Source organism: Apis laboriosa, unplaced genomic scaffold (genome assembly GCF_014066325.1).
Source record: "Apis laboriosa isolate Shangri-la unplaced genomic scaffold, ASM1406632v1 scaffold34_cov151, whole genome shotgun sequence".
NCBI lineage: Eukaryota > Metazoa > Arthropoda > Insecta > Hymenoptera > Apidae > Apis > Apis laboriosa.
This window is the reverse complement of record NW_025222928.1, coordinates 5,869,099-5,883,561: the sequence shown is the minus strand read 5'-3', so window position 1 is coordinate 5,883,561 and position 14,463 is coordinate 5,869,099. Positions and strand designations below refer to the sequence as shown.

Sequence of the window (14,463 nt, the reverse complement as noted above, 5' to 3'; positions counted from 1 at the left end):
ATATGAATATAATTAAAAAATAGTCCTGTATATTTAAACAAAATTTGTTTGCATATAAATAAATAAATAATATTTTCGAAATTTTAATTTTAAATTCAAAAAATGCAATTATAATATAATTTATTGCATAATAAATGTTTTGAATAATTTTTATATCAAAAATATCTTTTATGTGAAAAGATGTTACAATACTATAATGATTAATTTTATTACAAAAATATCCAAAGTTTAATTTTATCATTTATTTTGAGTTTAATAATTAATGATGAGTTTAATAATATTAAAATATTAAAATGTACTTAATATAAAATTTAACTATCATTATGTCAATTCAAAATGATTACTTAAACTTTATATTTTATCTGATAAATTTTATTATTCGGATTAAAGAAAAGTCACATCTTATGATTTTATCATATCAGTTTCTCTGGTTTAAGTGCATTCTATAATGTAAAATTTTAAACTTTTCGTTTTTTAAATAATTTTATAAAATACATAAATGAAATAATAAAAATTTTTTTTAATTATAATATTTGGAAATTTAATAAAATAATTTGGTGAGAAATCAGTTAATAAAAAATTATATAAATATAAAAAACTTTAACTTTATTTAAGATAATTTTTTTATTAATTATTATTCAGGCATATAAAAATTTGATTTTTTCTATAAATGCAGAATGATCCATATTACACAAGATAAAAAAATATGCAATGAAAAAACTTATATTGTTGTGCATTTTCTTATAATATTATTTGGCATATCTTCTTGGATTGGTATTAATGGAATATTTATTCAAATACCAGTACTTATTAATACATCTCCTGAAGGTTGGTTGTTACCAGTTTATTTAGTATCAGTAACTCAAACTGCAAATTTTGGTCCATTACTATATATAATCTTGCAATACTTCAAATGTAAGATAAATGAACCTTGGTGGATAATGTGTTTGCTGGTGTTAGGAACTTTGGCAATGGGATTTCTAAGTTTCTTTCATTCTGAGAAAACTGTTATTGCTGATGATGAATACAGTTTGCTATTATTTGTTTTAACATTTTTCAATGCCTTAGTAGGTTGCTTTAGTTCTATATTATTTATACCATATCTTCGTAACTTTAATATAAAATTTTTAACATCATATTTTATAGGAGAAGGATTAAGTAGTGTACTGCCAAGTATTATTGCTTTGATACAAGGAATTGGATATATTTCAGAATGTATAATTTTTAAAAATAATACTAATATAGAATCATTAGAATCTTTTGTTTTAAAATTTTCTCCAAGTGAATATTTTCTATTTATTTTTATTATTTTATTTTTATCTTTAGTTGCTTTTGCTATTTTAGAATATTCTTCAGTTTTTCAAAACATAAAACAAATTCATAATTCTATCAATATAGTACTTGGTGAAAAACAAGCATATGATTCTCATGATCATTGTACTAATAATATACAAGAAATGAAACATTATTTAGTAAATAATAGCAAATATTTAACTAAACAAACACGAAATTATTTATTTATATTACTTGCTATTTTTTGCTTTTTGAGTCATGGTTTCTTTCCAAGCATACAATCTTATTCCTGTTTACCTTATGGAAGTATAGCATATAAATTGTCAATAATATGTGCTCAAGTTGCAAATCCACTTATGTGTTTATTAGCATTTTGGTTTAAAATTTCAAGTATAAAAATTATTAATTACTTATCTGTAATATGTTTATTTATTGGAAGTTACGTTATATATTTAGCAATGTCTTCATCACCACCTTTACAAGCAACAAAACTTGGCATTTTTTTAGTTATAATATCATGGGCACTCTTAATAGGATTTGTTTCTTATTTAAAATTAATTGTTATATCAGTATTTAGAAATACAGTGCTTCCCAATATACTCTTTAATGTAGGTGCAATTATGCAAATAGCATCTACAAGTGGTGCAATATTTTCATTTATAATAATTAATTTTACAAATTATTTTAAAGTACATGATAATTGTGCTTAAATAATTGATATATTAAATATATATCTTATTTATTTTATATGGAAAATAGTAATTGTAACACTTTTATTGAATATATCGTTACATGATTTATATACTTACATATGTACAAAATTATAATAATAATGATTTTTTATTAAAGTAGCTTTAAACAAAAAAATTGATAAGATATAAGATATAAATTTCTATCTACAAAAGTATTTTTATAATTGTACATATGTCTGCATGAACATGTGTCTTTATGAATAAACAAATAAATGGATAAATAAATAATATAAAATGATTATAGAAATCATGAAGTTATAAAAATTACACATAAAATATATATATTTTATCTATTGTTATCTTAAGTACTGCCTTCCAATACTGTACTTAAGATTATTATGTGTATACTACTAGTTTCGAATTATATTTTATTTATTAAGGAAAAATCACATTTATGTATCATAATCAATTGTTTATAATATATAAAAATTATTCTAAATGAATTTGTTGGAATATTTTGAAAACATATTCTTTTATTACGAATATTTATAAATTATGTCCTAAAATTTAATGATTGCCACATAATTAAATTTTAATAAATATTATATTATATAATTAATTATAAAAAATTCTTTTGTTTATTATAAAATGTATGCAAGATGTAATGGAATTTTATAAAGTGATTTATACAAATTTGCAAGTAATAAAAAAAATAATAAAACGAATAAAATAAAAATATTATTTAAACTTGTCATTATACGTTGTCAGCCCTGTCTTGGAAGATTGTGAAATTTACTAAAACGGAGGTGGTAAATGACTCATAAGTGCTCATATAAAGCTGTATCGTATATAAGAACCAAAACGGTAAATAATAAAGTCAAATAAAAAAACAACCATTGCATTTATTTCTTTTTATTGCGTGCTGAATCATCAAGATATTTAATAGTCAATCGAATGATATTATTTAAAAACGTAATATTTAATACTCTCCTTATTAGACTAAAATGTGTGATGAAGAACAGCATTTCTCTCAAATTGAATCTAATCAAACGGAATTCCAACTATCTTTATCGGATCTTCCAATCGAGGTTTGTATAAACAAATTTTAGATTTTTATATACGCATCTTTGATAGAGAAATAATACTTAAAAATATATGTATATGTATTCATGCATATATATAAATGAATTTTCAAATAATTTTAAAAAATTCAAAACTTTATCAGATAATATTTATTATCTATTATTATTTCAATTAACTTTTTTTAATTATTAAGACAAATTACAAATGCTATGTTATTGTTTACAAACAATAAGATAACTTTTATTAATATAAATTTTAATATAATGATGATATCATATGTAATATTGAAAAAATGATTTTTAAAGTAAAAATTGAATTCGATTAATAAGCGAGCTGTAACATATGTTCTTTGAGAATAAATGGAATATTGCGACAACTTTAACGAAACGTCAGTAACACATAAACGCCATTTTTAAATCTCTATTTCGCACAGTAGTACATGTATTTCAAAATTTAATTTTAGTTTTGTGTTTTTAAATGAAAAGTTATATTATATTTAAATATTTTTTCATTACACATTATATTTTTTCCACATAATAATCAAAGTTTTTTATTATAATATATGATATAATATATAATATACAATAAAATTATTATAATATAATTTTTTATTATAATATATAAAATTAATAAAAATTTGTATTATTATATTTCAGATATTTCTTCACATTTGTTCCTTCCTAGATGCATCTACATTAGTACATGGTTTGAGTTTAGTGTGTAAACAATTTTATCAAATTTTAAATGACAATTCATTATGGAAAGCGAGGATTAGTCAAATTTGGCCAGATACTGGTTATCCAGTCTTGCCTCCTGGTTAGCTCAAATTGATAGCACCTTGCGCCTTGCACGACCAATCATTCTGTAAATAAATAAAACACCACCTATTACTGTATCCAATAACTAGTTATATTTCATATTTTTCATTATAAAAACATATTAACTTTAAAATTAAATTTTTATACATACTCTATATCATAAGAAATGAATGTTCATAAATAATAATATTTCAATTAACAAAGAAAATATATAATTTATTAAAAACTGCAATTAATTTAATTTAATATTATATTTAATTTTTTATTTAAAATATATTCTTACATATTAATATTATTTGCTAAAAATTATATATATTTATTTTCTTTATTTATTATAATATATTATTTTTATTTCTAAGCTGAGGATGATGAATTATTTTGGAAATTATCATGTGTTGCATTGGAAAAGCAAACATCATTATGGAAAAGAAAAGATTATATGGAGAAGTTATCACTTAGTAATGTGCAATACAGTACTATTGATGGCTTATTATTAATGCAGGCTAGTACAATATTTTAAATAATGTTTTATTTCATATTTTTATAAATTTATATTTACAATAATAATACTCATATTAATATATAATTCATATAGGAAGGAAATATTTGCATATCAGGAGCTAGAGATCGATCTTTGGTATGTTGGAAACTTTCTACAAAAGAAAATGAAAGAGAGAGTCACACATGCATAGATTTTGCTCATGATGGATGGATTTGGGATTTAGCAGCAATAGATAATACAGTCTATAGTTGTAGTTGGGATCAAAGTGTTAAAGCATGGACACTTACTAACACTGGTCTCATTCACTTCAAAACTTATGAGATGTACATGAGCTGGTCATTTTCGCTGCTCTCGTTATGGGAAGGCCGAGCGAGGAAGGCACGAACATTTTTTATTCATTCTTAAATAATATTTAGGCAATGAATTATATTCAACAAAAAGAATATTGAATAGCAAATATAATTTTTTGTAATTTTTTCGAAAAGAATAATTAAGCAAGAAATCTTTGCTTTCACTCGCTCTGCCAAAAGTAGCTATGTATTATTCTAATAAGTTACAATATTATATGGAAGCATTAACCAATTTTTTAGGCTCGTATCAGGTGCTTTATTGTGTGTTGCATCTTGCCAAGATTTAGCACTCTTTGCGACGGGATCATTTTGTAAAACTATTTTAGTATTTGATCCGAGATTAAATTATAAACCTATTATAAAATATCGACCACATAAAAGAGCAGTCATTAGACTAGCTATGAGTTCTCATTTTATTTTATCTGCAAGTGAAGATAGAACAGTATCTATATGGGATCAAAGGGCAGGAAGAACTATGAAAAATGTTACAGTAAGGATATTATAATAAAAAGTTTTATTAAAAAATAGTAAAATTTTACTAATTTTATTTTAATATATTTTAGATTTCTCAGGAATCATTTCCTATGAGTATGAGTATGGAAAAGGACATAGTTTATGTGGGAGATGGTAGTGCAAAATTACATGTACTTGATCCAAAAAAGAATTTTGAACCAGTTAAATGTTACACTACTGAACATAAAAAAGGTATTAATGGTGTCCATATTGCACCAGGATGTTTACTCACAAGTTCTATGGACAAAACAGTTAGAATTTCCAGTCCTACTGATCCTCCACAACATCTTACTACTTTAAAATCTAATTATGGTGAAATTGCTAGTGTAAGTGATTTGAAATAACATGAAATATTTTTATGAATTTTAATTATTGTTAGTTATGTAATTCTTAATAATTATATAATTATAATAAATTTAACTTAATAAAAAATAATAAATAATAAATTTAATTACAGACAGATTATTTAAATGATGTTCTTGCTGTTTCTGGTACAGAGGGAATCGAAATTTGGAGACCAAAATCACGAATACAATGTGCATAAAAATGTCAATAACTAATGACTTCTATAAACATTTCGCTTTTATATACTGTATACATCTTAAATTTTAATAAATGAATAAATAATAAAAATATATATAATTTAATAAATGTTTTGTTATAGTTTTTCCATAAATATTTATTTATTTTTTAATTATTTATTCGAAAAAATAAATCAAATAATAATAAAGTATAAAAAATGACAATGAATGATCGATTAAGTATAAAAAAAATCATTAAAAAATGTTTTATTATAAATAACATTTCTTTCGACATTTAAAATTTAGCCGCTAAACAGGAGTGTAATTGTCGAATCAAAAGCCCCGAAGAAAAATTTGTTTGTCAATTATTTAATTTAAAATTTATTTTAAAAATTAATACGTATCACATATTATTAATAGTTTAAATATTTTAAAAAGATAATAGGAAACATTATATATAACGACAAAATAATATTATATTTGAAAACATTATCCGAACTTATAAATCCAAATAGCAGGCCAATCGATGTCACTGCTGTCGCCGGAAATGCTCGTCTGCTAAGCATCGAAAACGTTCAATTGTCTATCTGCATGAATTACATAAAAATGGAATATCGTTATGAAACGATGTTAAATATTCATCTAATTGTTTTGAACAATTAATCGCAGATCCGACAGCACGACCTAGCGAAATTTAACTAAAGAATCCTAGTGTCGTACGCCGGTATCTTAATGCTTTCGTGGCGTGATGGTGGGGGTAACCGTGGGGAGCTTCCGTTTATCTGCGAGGTCAGAGAAGGCTGGCTGCGTTCAGTGGTGCTGTTGAAAAACACGATGAAAATGGCGTGGCAACCGCAAGAGGAAGGACTTCGACAAATCTTGACGCTCCTCAAGGAGTCTCAGAGCCCGGATACGGCTACGCAGCGAGCCGTTCAAGAAGTATCCTTTCTTATACGATCATAAATCGTTCAGTGCTATGAAAAAGTTCAATTGAGAGATTTTTGTTCCCGGTGAGTACACCCGCGACGCGGTAACGAAGTAAAGCGTATAGGTCAATCAAGGGGCGTGCTTTCCATCTCATTAAAAATAAGGCTTCTTTTAAATAAGTTCGAAAATTTAATGAAAAAGATACAACAAAGAGTCTCAATAAATATAAAAGCTATCGAGATATTTTATTAGATATAAGATGGAAAAATGTTCGGCGCGCTTTTGCGCAGCCTGTCACGGATCCCCTTTTTTGTCATCTGTAGTTCGATTGAAAAGTCGTTGAGACACCGTATTGTAACAAATATGATTCTATATAATCATATAACCCATTTTATAATTGTTCACATTACTTTTTACGAAATCATTTTACGATTAATATTCGAAATAATAATAGTAGGTCGACAGAAGTTTGTAGGTTTTTCTCGAATAACACGTGAGTTATGCTTAAGCGCCAAGAAATATGTTAACGATACATGATCTCTGTCGCGGGGCGCGTCGGAAATGCCGTTACTGTCGGTGACGAGTTTGTTTTCTTGACGCTGTAATCGATAAATCTTGTATATAGTTTCATCCATAATATTAATTAAACAGGCTGGAAATGACATACACAAATAGATGTTGATAGACTATATTTTGTGCGAATTATAAGTGCTAGAAAATTACAGTTATAGAAACTTGAATTTTTTTTTTTGCATACTTCCATACTGTTTGTACTGTATACATAATATGTATGTATTATTTGTAGCAAGTTTGAAAAAGTTTTGATGATTCAAAACATTTTATATATATTTATAAATTTATTCATATATATAATGAGAAATATATTTTATATTTTTGCATAAATTTACAAAATGTAAATACAATATTTTGCATTTATTGTAAATGCATATATAATGCTAAAAAAAAATATAATTAGTAATTATCTGAATGTGCATTATTTTCTTTTTGAAAATTAGAAGATTATAATATTTTAATATATATTTTTTATTTCAATTTTTCCTTATCAATATTTCTTAGAAATTGGAAGAATTAAACAAATTTCCTGACTTTAATAATTACCTTATTTTTGTTTTAACAAAACTCACATCAGAGGGTATGTAATTTAAACATTAATTTATTATATAGAACTTATTAACTTATATTTTTAAAAACATGCACGATGTTAATTATTTTTTTTTTTCTTTTAAGATGAACCAACAAGGTCTCTAAGTGGATTGATTTTGAAAAATAACGTTAAAGCTCATTTTTATAAATTTTTACCAGAGGTTACAAATTTCATCAAACAAGAATGTTTATCAGCAGTTGGAGATCCATCACCTCTAATTCGTGCAACTGTTGGTATTTTAATAACTACCATTGCATCCAAAGGTAATTAACAATAATAATTATTAAATAATTTTTATTATATTATTTATGATTATTTGATTATAATTAAATATTATTTTTTAGGTGAATTAACCAGATGGCCAGAATTATTACCTGCACTTTGTCAAATGTTAGATTCACAAGATTATAATGTGTGTGAAGGTGCCTTTGGTGCTCTTCAAAAGATTTGTGAAGATTCTTCAGAAATATTGGACTCTGATGCACTCAATCGACCATTAAATGTTTTAATTCCAAAGTTCCTGCAATTTTTTAGACATTCAAGCCCTAAAATTAGATCACATGCTATTGCCTGTGTTAATCAGTTTATTGTTAATCGTACGCAGGCTTTAATGATTCATATAGATAGTTTTTTGGAGAATCTCTTCCATTTAGCTAATGATGATGATTCTGATGTTAGAAAACATGTTTGCAGGTATGATTATATTATTTCTGTTTTGAGTTTTAGATTATATAAAATATTTTGTATAATATAAAACTTATGACTTTCTTTCTTAAAGAGCTTTGGTAATGTTGCTTGAAGTACGAATGGATAGATTAATACCACATATGCATAACATAATAGAATATATGTTAATGAGGACTCAAGATCTTGATGAAGGAGTTGCTTTAGAAGCCTGTGAATTTTGGCTTTCATTAGCTGAACAACCAATTTGTAAAGAAGCACTTGCACCACATTTACCCCGTTTAGTACCTATATTGGTAGGTAATCATAATCAAAATGACATAAATTTTCAAACAAATATTACAATAAATAATTCAATTTCATAATATTTTAATAGGTAAGAGGCATGAAATATTCGGAAATTGATATAATACTTCTAAAAGGAGATGTAGAAGAAGATGAAATGATCCCAGACAGAGAAGAAGATATTAGACCAAGATTTCCAAAATCAAAAACACATCATACACATCACGCTAATATGAATAAGCACACAAATGAAAACGGAGGTTGTGATGAAGATGATACAGATGCTGAAGATGGATGTGATGATGATTCAACACTTAGTGATTGGAATTTAAGGAAATGCTCTGCTGCTGCTTTAGATATGTTAGCAAACGTATTTAGAGAAGAATTATTACCAGTTTTAGTACCAATTTTAAAAGAAACACTTTTCCATCAAGATTGGGAAATCAAAGAATCTGGAATATTAGCATTGGGAGCTATAGCAGAAGGTTCTTTTTTTGTCAATTATTGATGCAATATTTTATGTATTATTTTATATAGATTTAAATTATAATTTAATATATAATATCGTAGGTTGTATGAGTGGAATGATTCCACATTTATCAGAATTAATTCCATATTTAATTAGTTGCTTAAGTGATAAAAAAGCACTAGTACGCGCTATTACTTGCTGGACATTAAGTCGATATGCACATTGGGTTTGTGCGCAACCTCATGACACTCACTTGAAACCTTTGATGACAGAATTACTCAAAAGAGTACTTGATGGCAATAAACGCGTTCAGGAAGCCGCATGTTCTGCTTTTGCAACATTAGAAGAGGAAGCATGCACAGAATTAGTCCCTTATCTTGGATTTATTCTTGAGACACTTGTTTTTGCTTTTGGTAAATATATATTTATAGAAATATTAAATTGAATTACATATCTATTTATCATTTCATATCTATATCATTTTTTTACTAATCATTTTTTTTTGTATAAATAGGAAAATATCAACATAAAAATCTTTTAATATTGTACGATGCAATTGGTACACTTGCTGATTCAGTAGGACATCATCTTAACAAACCAGATTATATTAACCTTCTTATGCCACCACTTATTAATAAATGGAATGTATTGAAAGACGAAGATAAAGATCTCTTTCCACTATTAGAATGTCTTTCCTCAGTTGCAACTGCTTTACGATCTGGTTTCCTTCCTTACTGTGAACCCGTATATAGGTAAATATAAATTTAAAAAAATTTTTATTTTTGTAAATGTAATAATATCAAAATGTTTATTTTATGTTATTTTTTATTTTTTCTTTTTTAGACGGTGTGTATCTCTTGTAGAGCAGACATTAAATCAACATATAGCAAATACACAAAGCCCAGAACAATTTGAAGCCCCTGACAAAGATTTTATGATTGTTGCATTAGACCTCCTTAGTGGTTTGGCAGAAGGCTTGGATGGTCATATGGAACGTTTAGTAATGAATAGCAATGTTATGCAATTATTATATCAGTGTATGCAAGATGTTATGCCTGAAGTTAGACAGAGCAGTTTTGCTTTATTAGGAGATCTTACAAAGGCCTGCTTCCAACATGTTCTCCCATGTATACGTAAGTATTTTTATTATTATTATTGTGATTATGTATTAATATTTATTGCATTTATATAAGTTCAAAATATTTATTTGTTGATTTTATTTATAGCGGAATTTATGCCTATACTTGGACAAAATTTAAATCCTGAATTTATATCTGTATGTAATAATGCAACATGGGCTATTGGTGAAATAGCTATAAAACTCGGTAAATTATTTTAAAATCATGATCTAAAATATATAAAGTATGATTTATAAGGCAAATTATTTAATATGTACATATCTTTCTGTTTATTTATAGGGTCTGATACAAGTGCATATATTCCATTAATTCTGACACAGCTCATCGACATAATCAATAGACCAAATACACCAAAAACACTGCTAGAAAATACAGGTGAGTACTATGTACAATATTTTTGAATATATAGTTTCTTCTACACAGTATCGTATATGGAGCATACTTTTAAATGGTAGAGGATAATGCATAGTAAAAATCTTTTTTTTTTTTTTAAATACTATAATAATATAATACATTATTACTGTTCACTTATATTTAGTAGAATACCTTTTCTTAGAAGTATGCTCTGCACATAAGGGGAAACTTTTCATTTAAGGCATTGTAGTATCATATGATTTATATATTACAAATATTGTATAAACGCAATAGGATATTTGATAACGACGATTTAATGAGAAGTCTCCCAAATATACAAAGAAAATTCCCCACATTAGATTCAGCATTCGGTGGCATTTAAGTTTAGGTGCATTTTTTGTAAATGATTTTATTGAAGGTAATAATCACACAAACTGACGACTTTGGATCGTTTTATACGACCATATTTGCACGTTTTATGAGCGGGTTACATTATTAGTATTTGTACATTGGATCTGACTTAGTGGTGTGCGATTGCCTGCAGGCTTTATATGGCTGTATTGCCATGAGAAGTATACTGCAATTCAATATATTATGCTTGCATCTAAGCCCCAAATATTATTTCGACGGTATTTTAAATTGGCTTTCAAACTCACGAGAAAAAGTTTTATTTTTATTTTCTTGGTTATTCTTATTTATATTGACATTTATTGGTAGAAATCATATTCATATCTATTTTTTCAAATCATGGGCTCGCACGCTGCTATCTAATTTTTATTATTGTTTCAGCAGCTACAATAGCACGATATTGCCTATGTTCATTATCGGTATTTCATATGTTTACCTTTGTTCCCACTGTCTTTATAAATTGTTAATATTAAATTGATTATTATTGATTAAATGATTAATTACAAATTGAAATTTATAAATGACAAAATATTCGCCTGAGTTGATCGTTGGTTCGCTATCAGTTTGTCTTATTGTTTGTGTTTCCGGTCACTTCACTACACTTCACTTGTCTACTTACCGAAATGAAATGAAACCGTAGCCATAACGATCGGTCGCCTAGGTTATGTGTGTCCCCACGACGTCGCCCCCATGTTACAGCAGTTTGTCCGACAGTGGTGTGTAAATTTCTTTATTATTATATTCTATTAATTATATTATCTTCTATTTTTATTAGCACTTTATTAAATATTATTCCCGATTCTTTAGTACATTGCATCAGGGGCTGCTAAGAACTTTTGTGCAAGAATTCTTATAAAAGATTTTATTTTTATATTATAGAACGAATATTATATGTTTTCTTGATTAATAGGGGCTTAATTTATCCTAAGTATAATATTTAACTTGCCCAATGGTTTTTTGCAGTATTAATAATTTTTACATTTACTTTGTATATTTACCTTGGTTTTCTGCCACCATGCAAGTATGTTATAGGCTCTTAATTATTGCAGTTTGAAACTAGGGTAGGTTTACATTTGTCACGTTTTTAGGTCTGTGTAATATTTTAGTCTATGTATTATCGCCTTGCATTTAAATAGAAACATATATCTTTCTTTTCTTACTTTTCACTGTGTACAGGTAGTTTCAATCAAAAATGTCCTTTTGCATGTTAATTAATTTAATATCAACATTTTCAAATACATTTTAGTTATATTCTTGCTATCACAACTATTGCTAATATATTTCTTTACTTTGCAATATTCAAATGTTCAAAATTAAAAAGATTATGCCAAATGTAAACCACGCCTTAATAATAAAATTGTATTAATATGATGCCAATCATATCAAAATATTAATAATAATAATTACCATAACGTTAAAAAAATTTCTATTGGATTAGGTTAAATATTTAAATATTTACAAAGAAATACAAGATTACAAAAAATCTGATGCAGGAATTATCATATATATTAGATTAGATAAAGTTTTTATTTTTATTTCAGTTTGGATTTTTAATTGTTAATTTTTAATACCAGCAAATTCAAAAATGAAGATACGAAAAGGTAATATTTGTTAGGAGATTACAATATAGAACTGGTTTCAAAAAGCCAACAATTCTGCCACACTAATTGTTCTACGAAAATTTATTCACATATAACTTACATAACTTGTGGGAATGAATATTATATCAAGTGATTAGTTATAATATTTTACCATAATCATATTCTATCAATGTAAATATTCTAATTAAAAAGAAGGTAAATTTATCGCTGGAGTAATAATTTGAATAAATAATAAATTTATCCAAATGAATTAATATAAAAGAAATGTTAATATAATCTGGAATACAATTTTCAATTATGATGAATATACCTTCTTAAATTATTAGCATCATTCGTTTTATAATTTGTACATGTACTTTATTAGGTGTACTTCTTTGAGAAGCATAAGAGATAATGAGGAAAAGGATTCAGCATTCAGAGGTATGTGTCAAATGATCACTGTAAATCCAGCAGGAGTTGTGCAAGATTTTATCTTCTTTTGCGACGCTGTTGCATCTTGGGTAACGCCTAGAGAAGATCTTAAAGGCATGTTCCAGAAGGTAAATTAGAATATCATTAGCTATATTATGATTATATTATGATTATTCCAATTAATGATAATAAAAAATCTGTTTCTGTATATGTAGATATTACATGGATTTAAAAATCAAGTTGGTGCGGAAAATTGGAAACGATTTTCAGATCAATTCCCACCACAGCTCAGTGAACGACTCCATAATATGTATGGCGTCTGAGCAGCCCCGTCTAAATATGGTAAGTTAGCTTTATAATTCTTCCTTTTTAAATTTATTTAAAAATCTTCAATCTCTTCAAGTTTTTAAAAATCATTTGTATCAAGTGTATTGAATTCTAACCAATTTTATATACGCCGTTAAAAAAAATGATAGATTTAGTACACGATTAGTTTCGAAAGTATGTTAATGTGAATTAATTATGTCTCTTTCAGAAGGCCGCTTTAAGGGGCAGGCCGAAAGGGGTTGGGCGGGAAACAGAATAATGGGTGGACAGGGTGGGTGGGTGAAACCACGGCCTCTTCTCATCAACATCGTTGTCGTTAACGTGTTATGGTCATCGTCAGGCTCTTGGGGGAATTAATATGCGTTATTAGAGCTACAGCCAGTAAGCGATATAAATGAAAAATCGAAATGAGAATGGAACAAAGAAAATGAGAACGACAAAATAAATGTCATGGGCCGAAATGTAACGCGTGGGTGGGCGGGTAGGGGGGCGGGAGGGAGGGAGGGAGGAACTGTGTTGGGGTCACCGACCACTTTACAGTAAAGGTATCGTAACTTTGACGCTAAATCGCATTGCAAAAAAACAGAAATGATACCTTAACGTAGTGAAAACCTACACGCTGTACACTCCGTTTCCATTAGCGCTGTATAACACTATTAAGTGTTTAATTCTCGCGTATTGAAACGAGACAAGAAGTGCTGGTAAATAACTAGCCCAGCTCTTAAACGAAATCGACTTCTCATATGTGCGAATGGCAAAGAATAAACAATGGAAAAAAAGGAGAAGTAATAACCAAAATAAATTTAAAAAAAAAGAAAAGAGTATAGATCTCACGTTATAGAGCTTGCTAAACTACTGTGATCGAACATTTATACATTAGGATATTGATTTTTTTTTCTTTTTTTTTTTTCTTTTTTTTTT

General features: G+C 26.8%; 3 protein-coding genes across 4 annotated transcripts; all 3 read left to right on the top strand.

Moving 5' to 3' along the window:
- The first annotated feature begins 542 nt into the window (after nucleotides 1-542).
- LOC122714714 (solute carrier family 52, riboflavin transporter, member 3-A-like) lies at nucleotides 543-2,063 on the top strand. Its single transcript, XM_043936323.1, has 2 exons — nucleotides 543-557; nucleotides 643-2,063. Exon 2 carries the CDS (start codon nucleotides 678-680, stop codon nucleotides 2,001-2,003), a length of 1,326 nt encoding a protein of 441 aa, XP_043792258.1. The 5' UTR covers nucleotides 543-557; nucleotides 643-677; the 3' UTR covers nucleotides 2,004-2,063.
- Nucleotides 2,064-2,623: 560 nt separating this feature from the next.
- Nucleotides 2,624-5,898, top strand: LOC122714716 (F-box/WD repeat-containing protein 9-like). 2 transcript variants are annotated; one of them, XM_043936326.1, is made up of 7 exons: nucleotides 2,624-3,073; nucleotides 3,725-3,884; nucleotides 4,246-4,388; nucleotides 4,482-4,723; nucleotides 4,979-5,228; nucleotides 5,302-5,577; nucleotides 5,709-5,898. In XM_043936326.1, exons 1-7 carry the CDS (start codon nucleotides 2,990-2,992, stop codon nucleotides 5,793-5,795), a joined length of 1,242 nt encoding a protein of 413 aa, XP_043792261.1. In that variant the 5' UTR covers nucleotides 2,624-2,989; the 3' UTR covers nucleotides 5,796-5,898. The 2 variants fall into 2 exon arrangements, with proteins under 2 accessions (XP_043792261.1, XP_043792262.1); XM_043936327.1 differs by having other exon boundaries at nucleotides 2,626-3,073; nucleotides 4,482-4,711.
- Nucleotides 5,899-6,489: 591 nt separating this feature from the next.
- On the top strand, nucleotides 6,490-14,010 carry LOC122714712 (transportin-1). The gene is made up of 15 exons (XM_043936317.1): nucleotides 6,490-6,711; nucleotides 7,777-7,852; nucleotides 7,948-8,127; nucleotides 8,209-8,557; nucleotides 8,643-8,844; nucleotides 8,925-9,318; nucleotides 9,404-9,715; nucleotides 9,817-10,054; nucleotides 10,146-10,435; nucleotides 10,529-10,627; nucleotides 10,721-10,816; nucleotides 11,844-11,919; nucleotides 13,169-13,343; nucleotides 13,431-13,557; nucleotides 13,751-14,010. The coding sequence occupies exons 1-14, from the start codon at nucleotides 6,505-6,507 to the stop codon at nucleotides 13,536-13,538; spliced, it is 2,802 nt and encodes a 933-aa protein (XP_043792252.1). The 5' UTR covers nucleotides 6,490-6,504; the 3' UTR covers nucleotides 13,539-13,557; nucleotides 13,751-14,010.
- The last annotated feature ends 453 nt before the right edge of the window (nucleotides 14,011-14,463 follow it).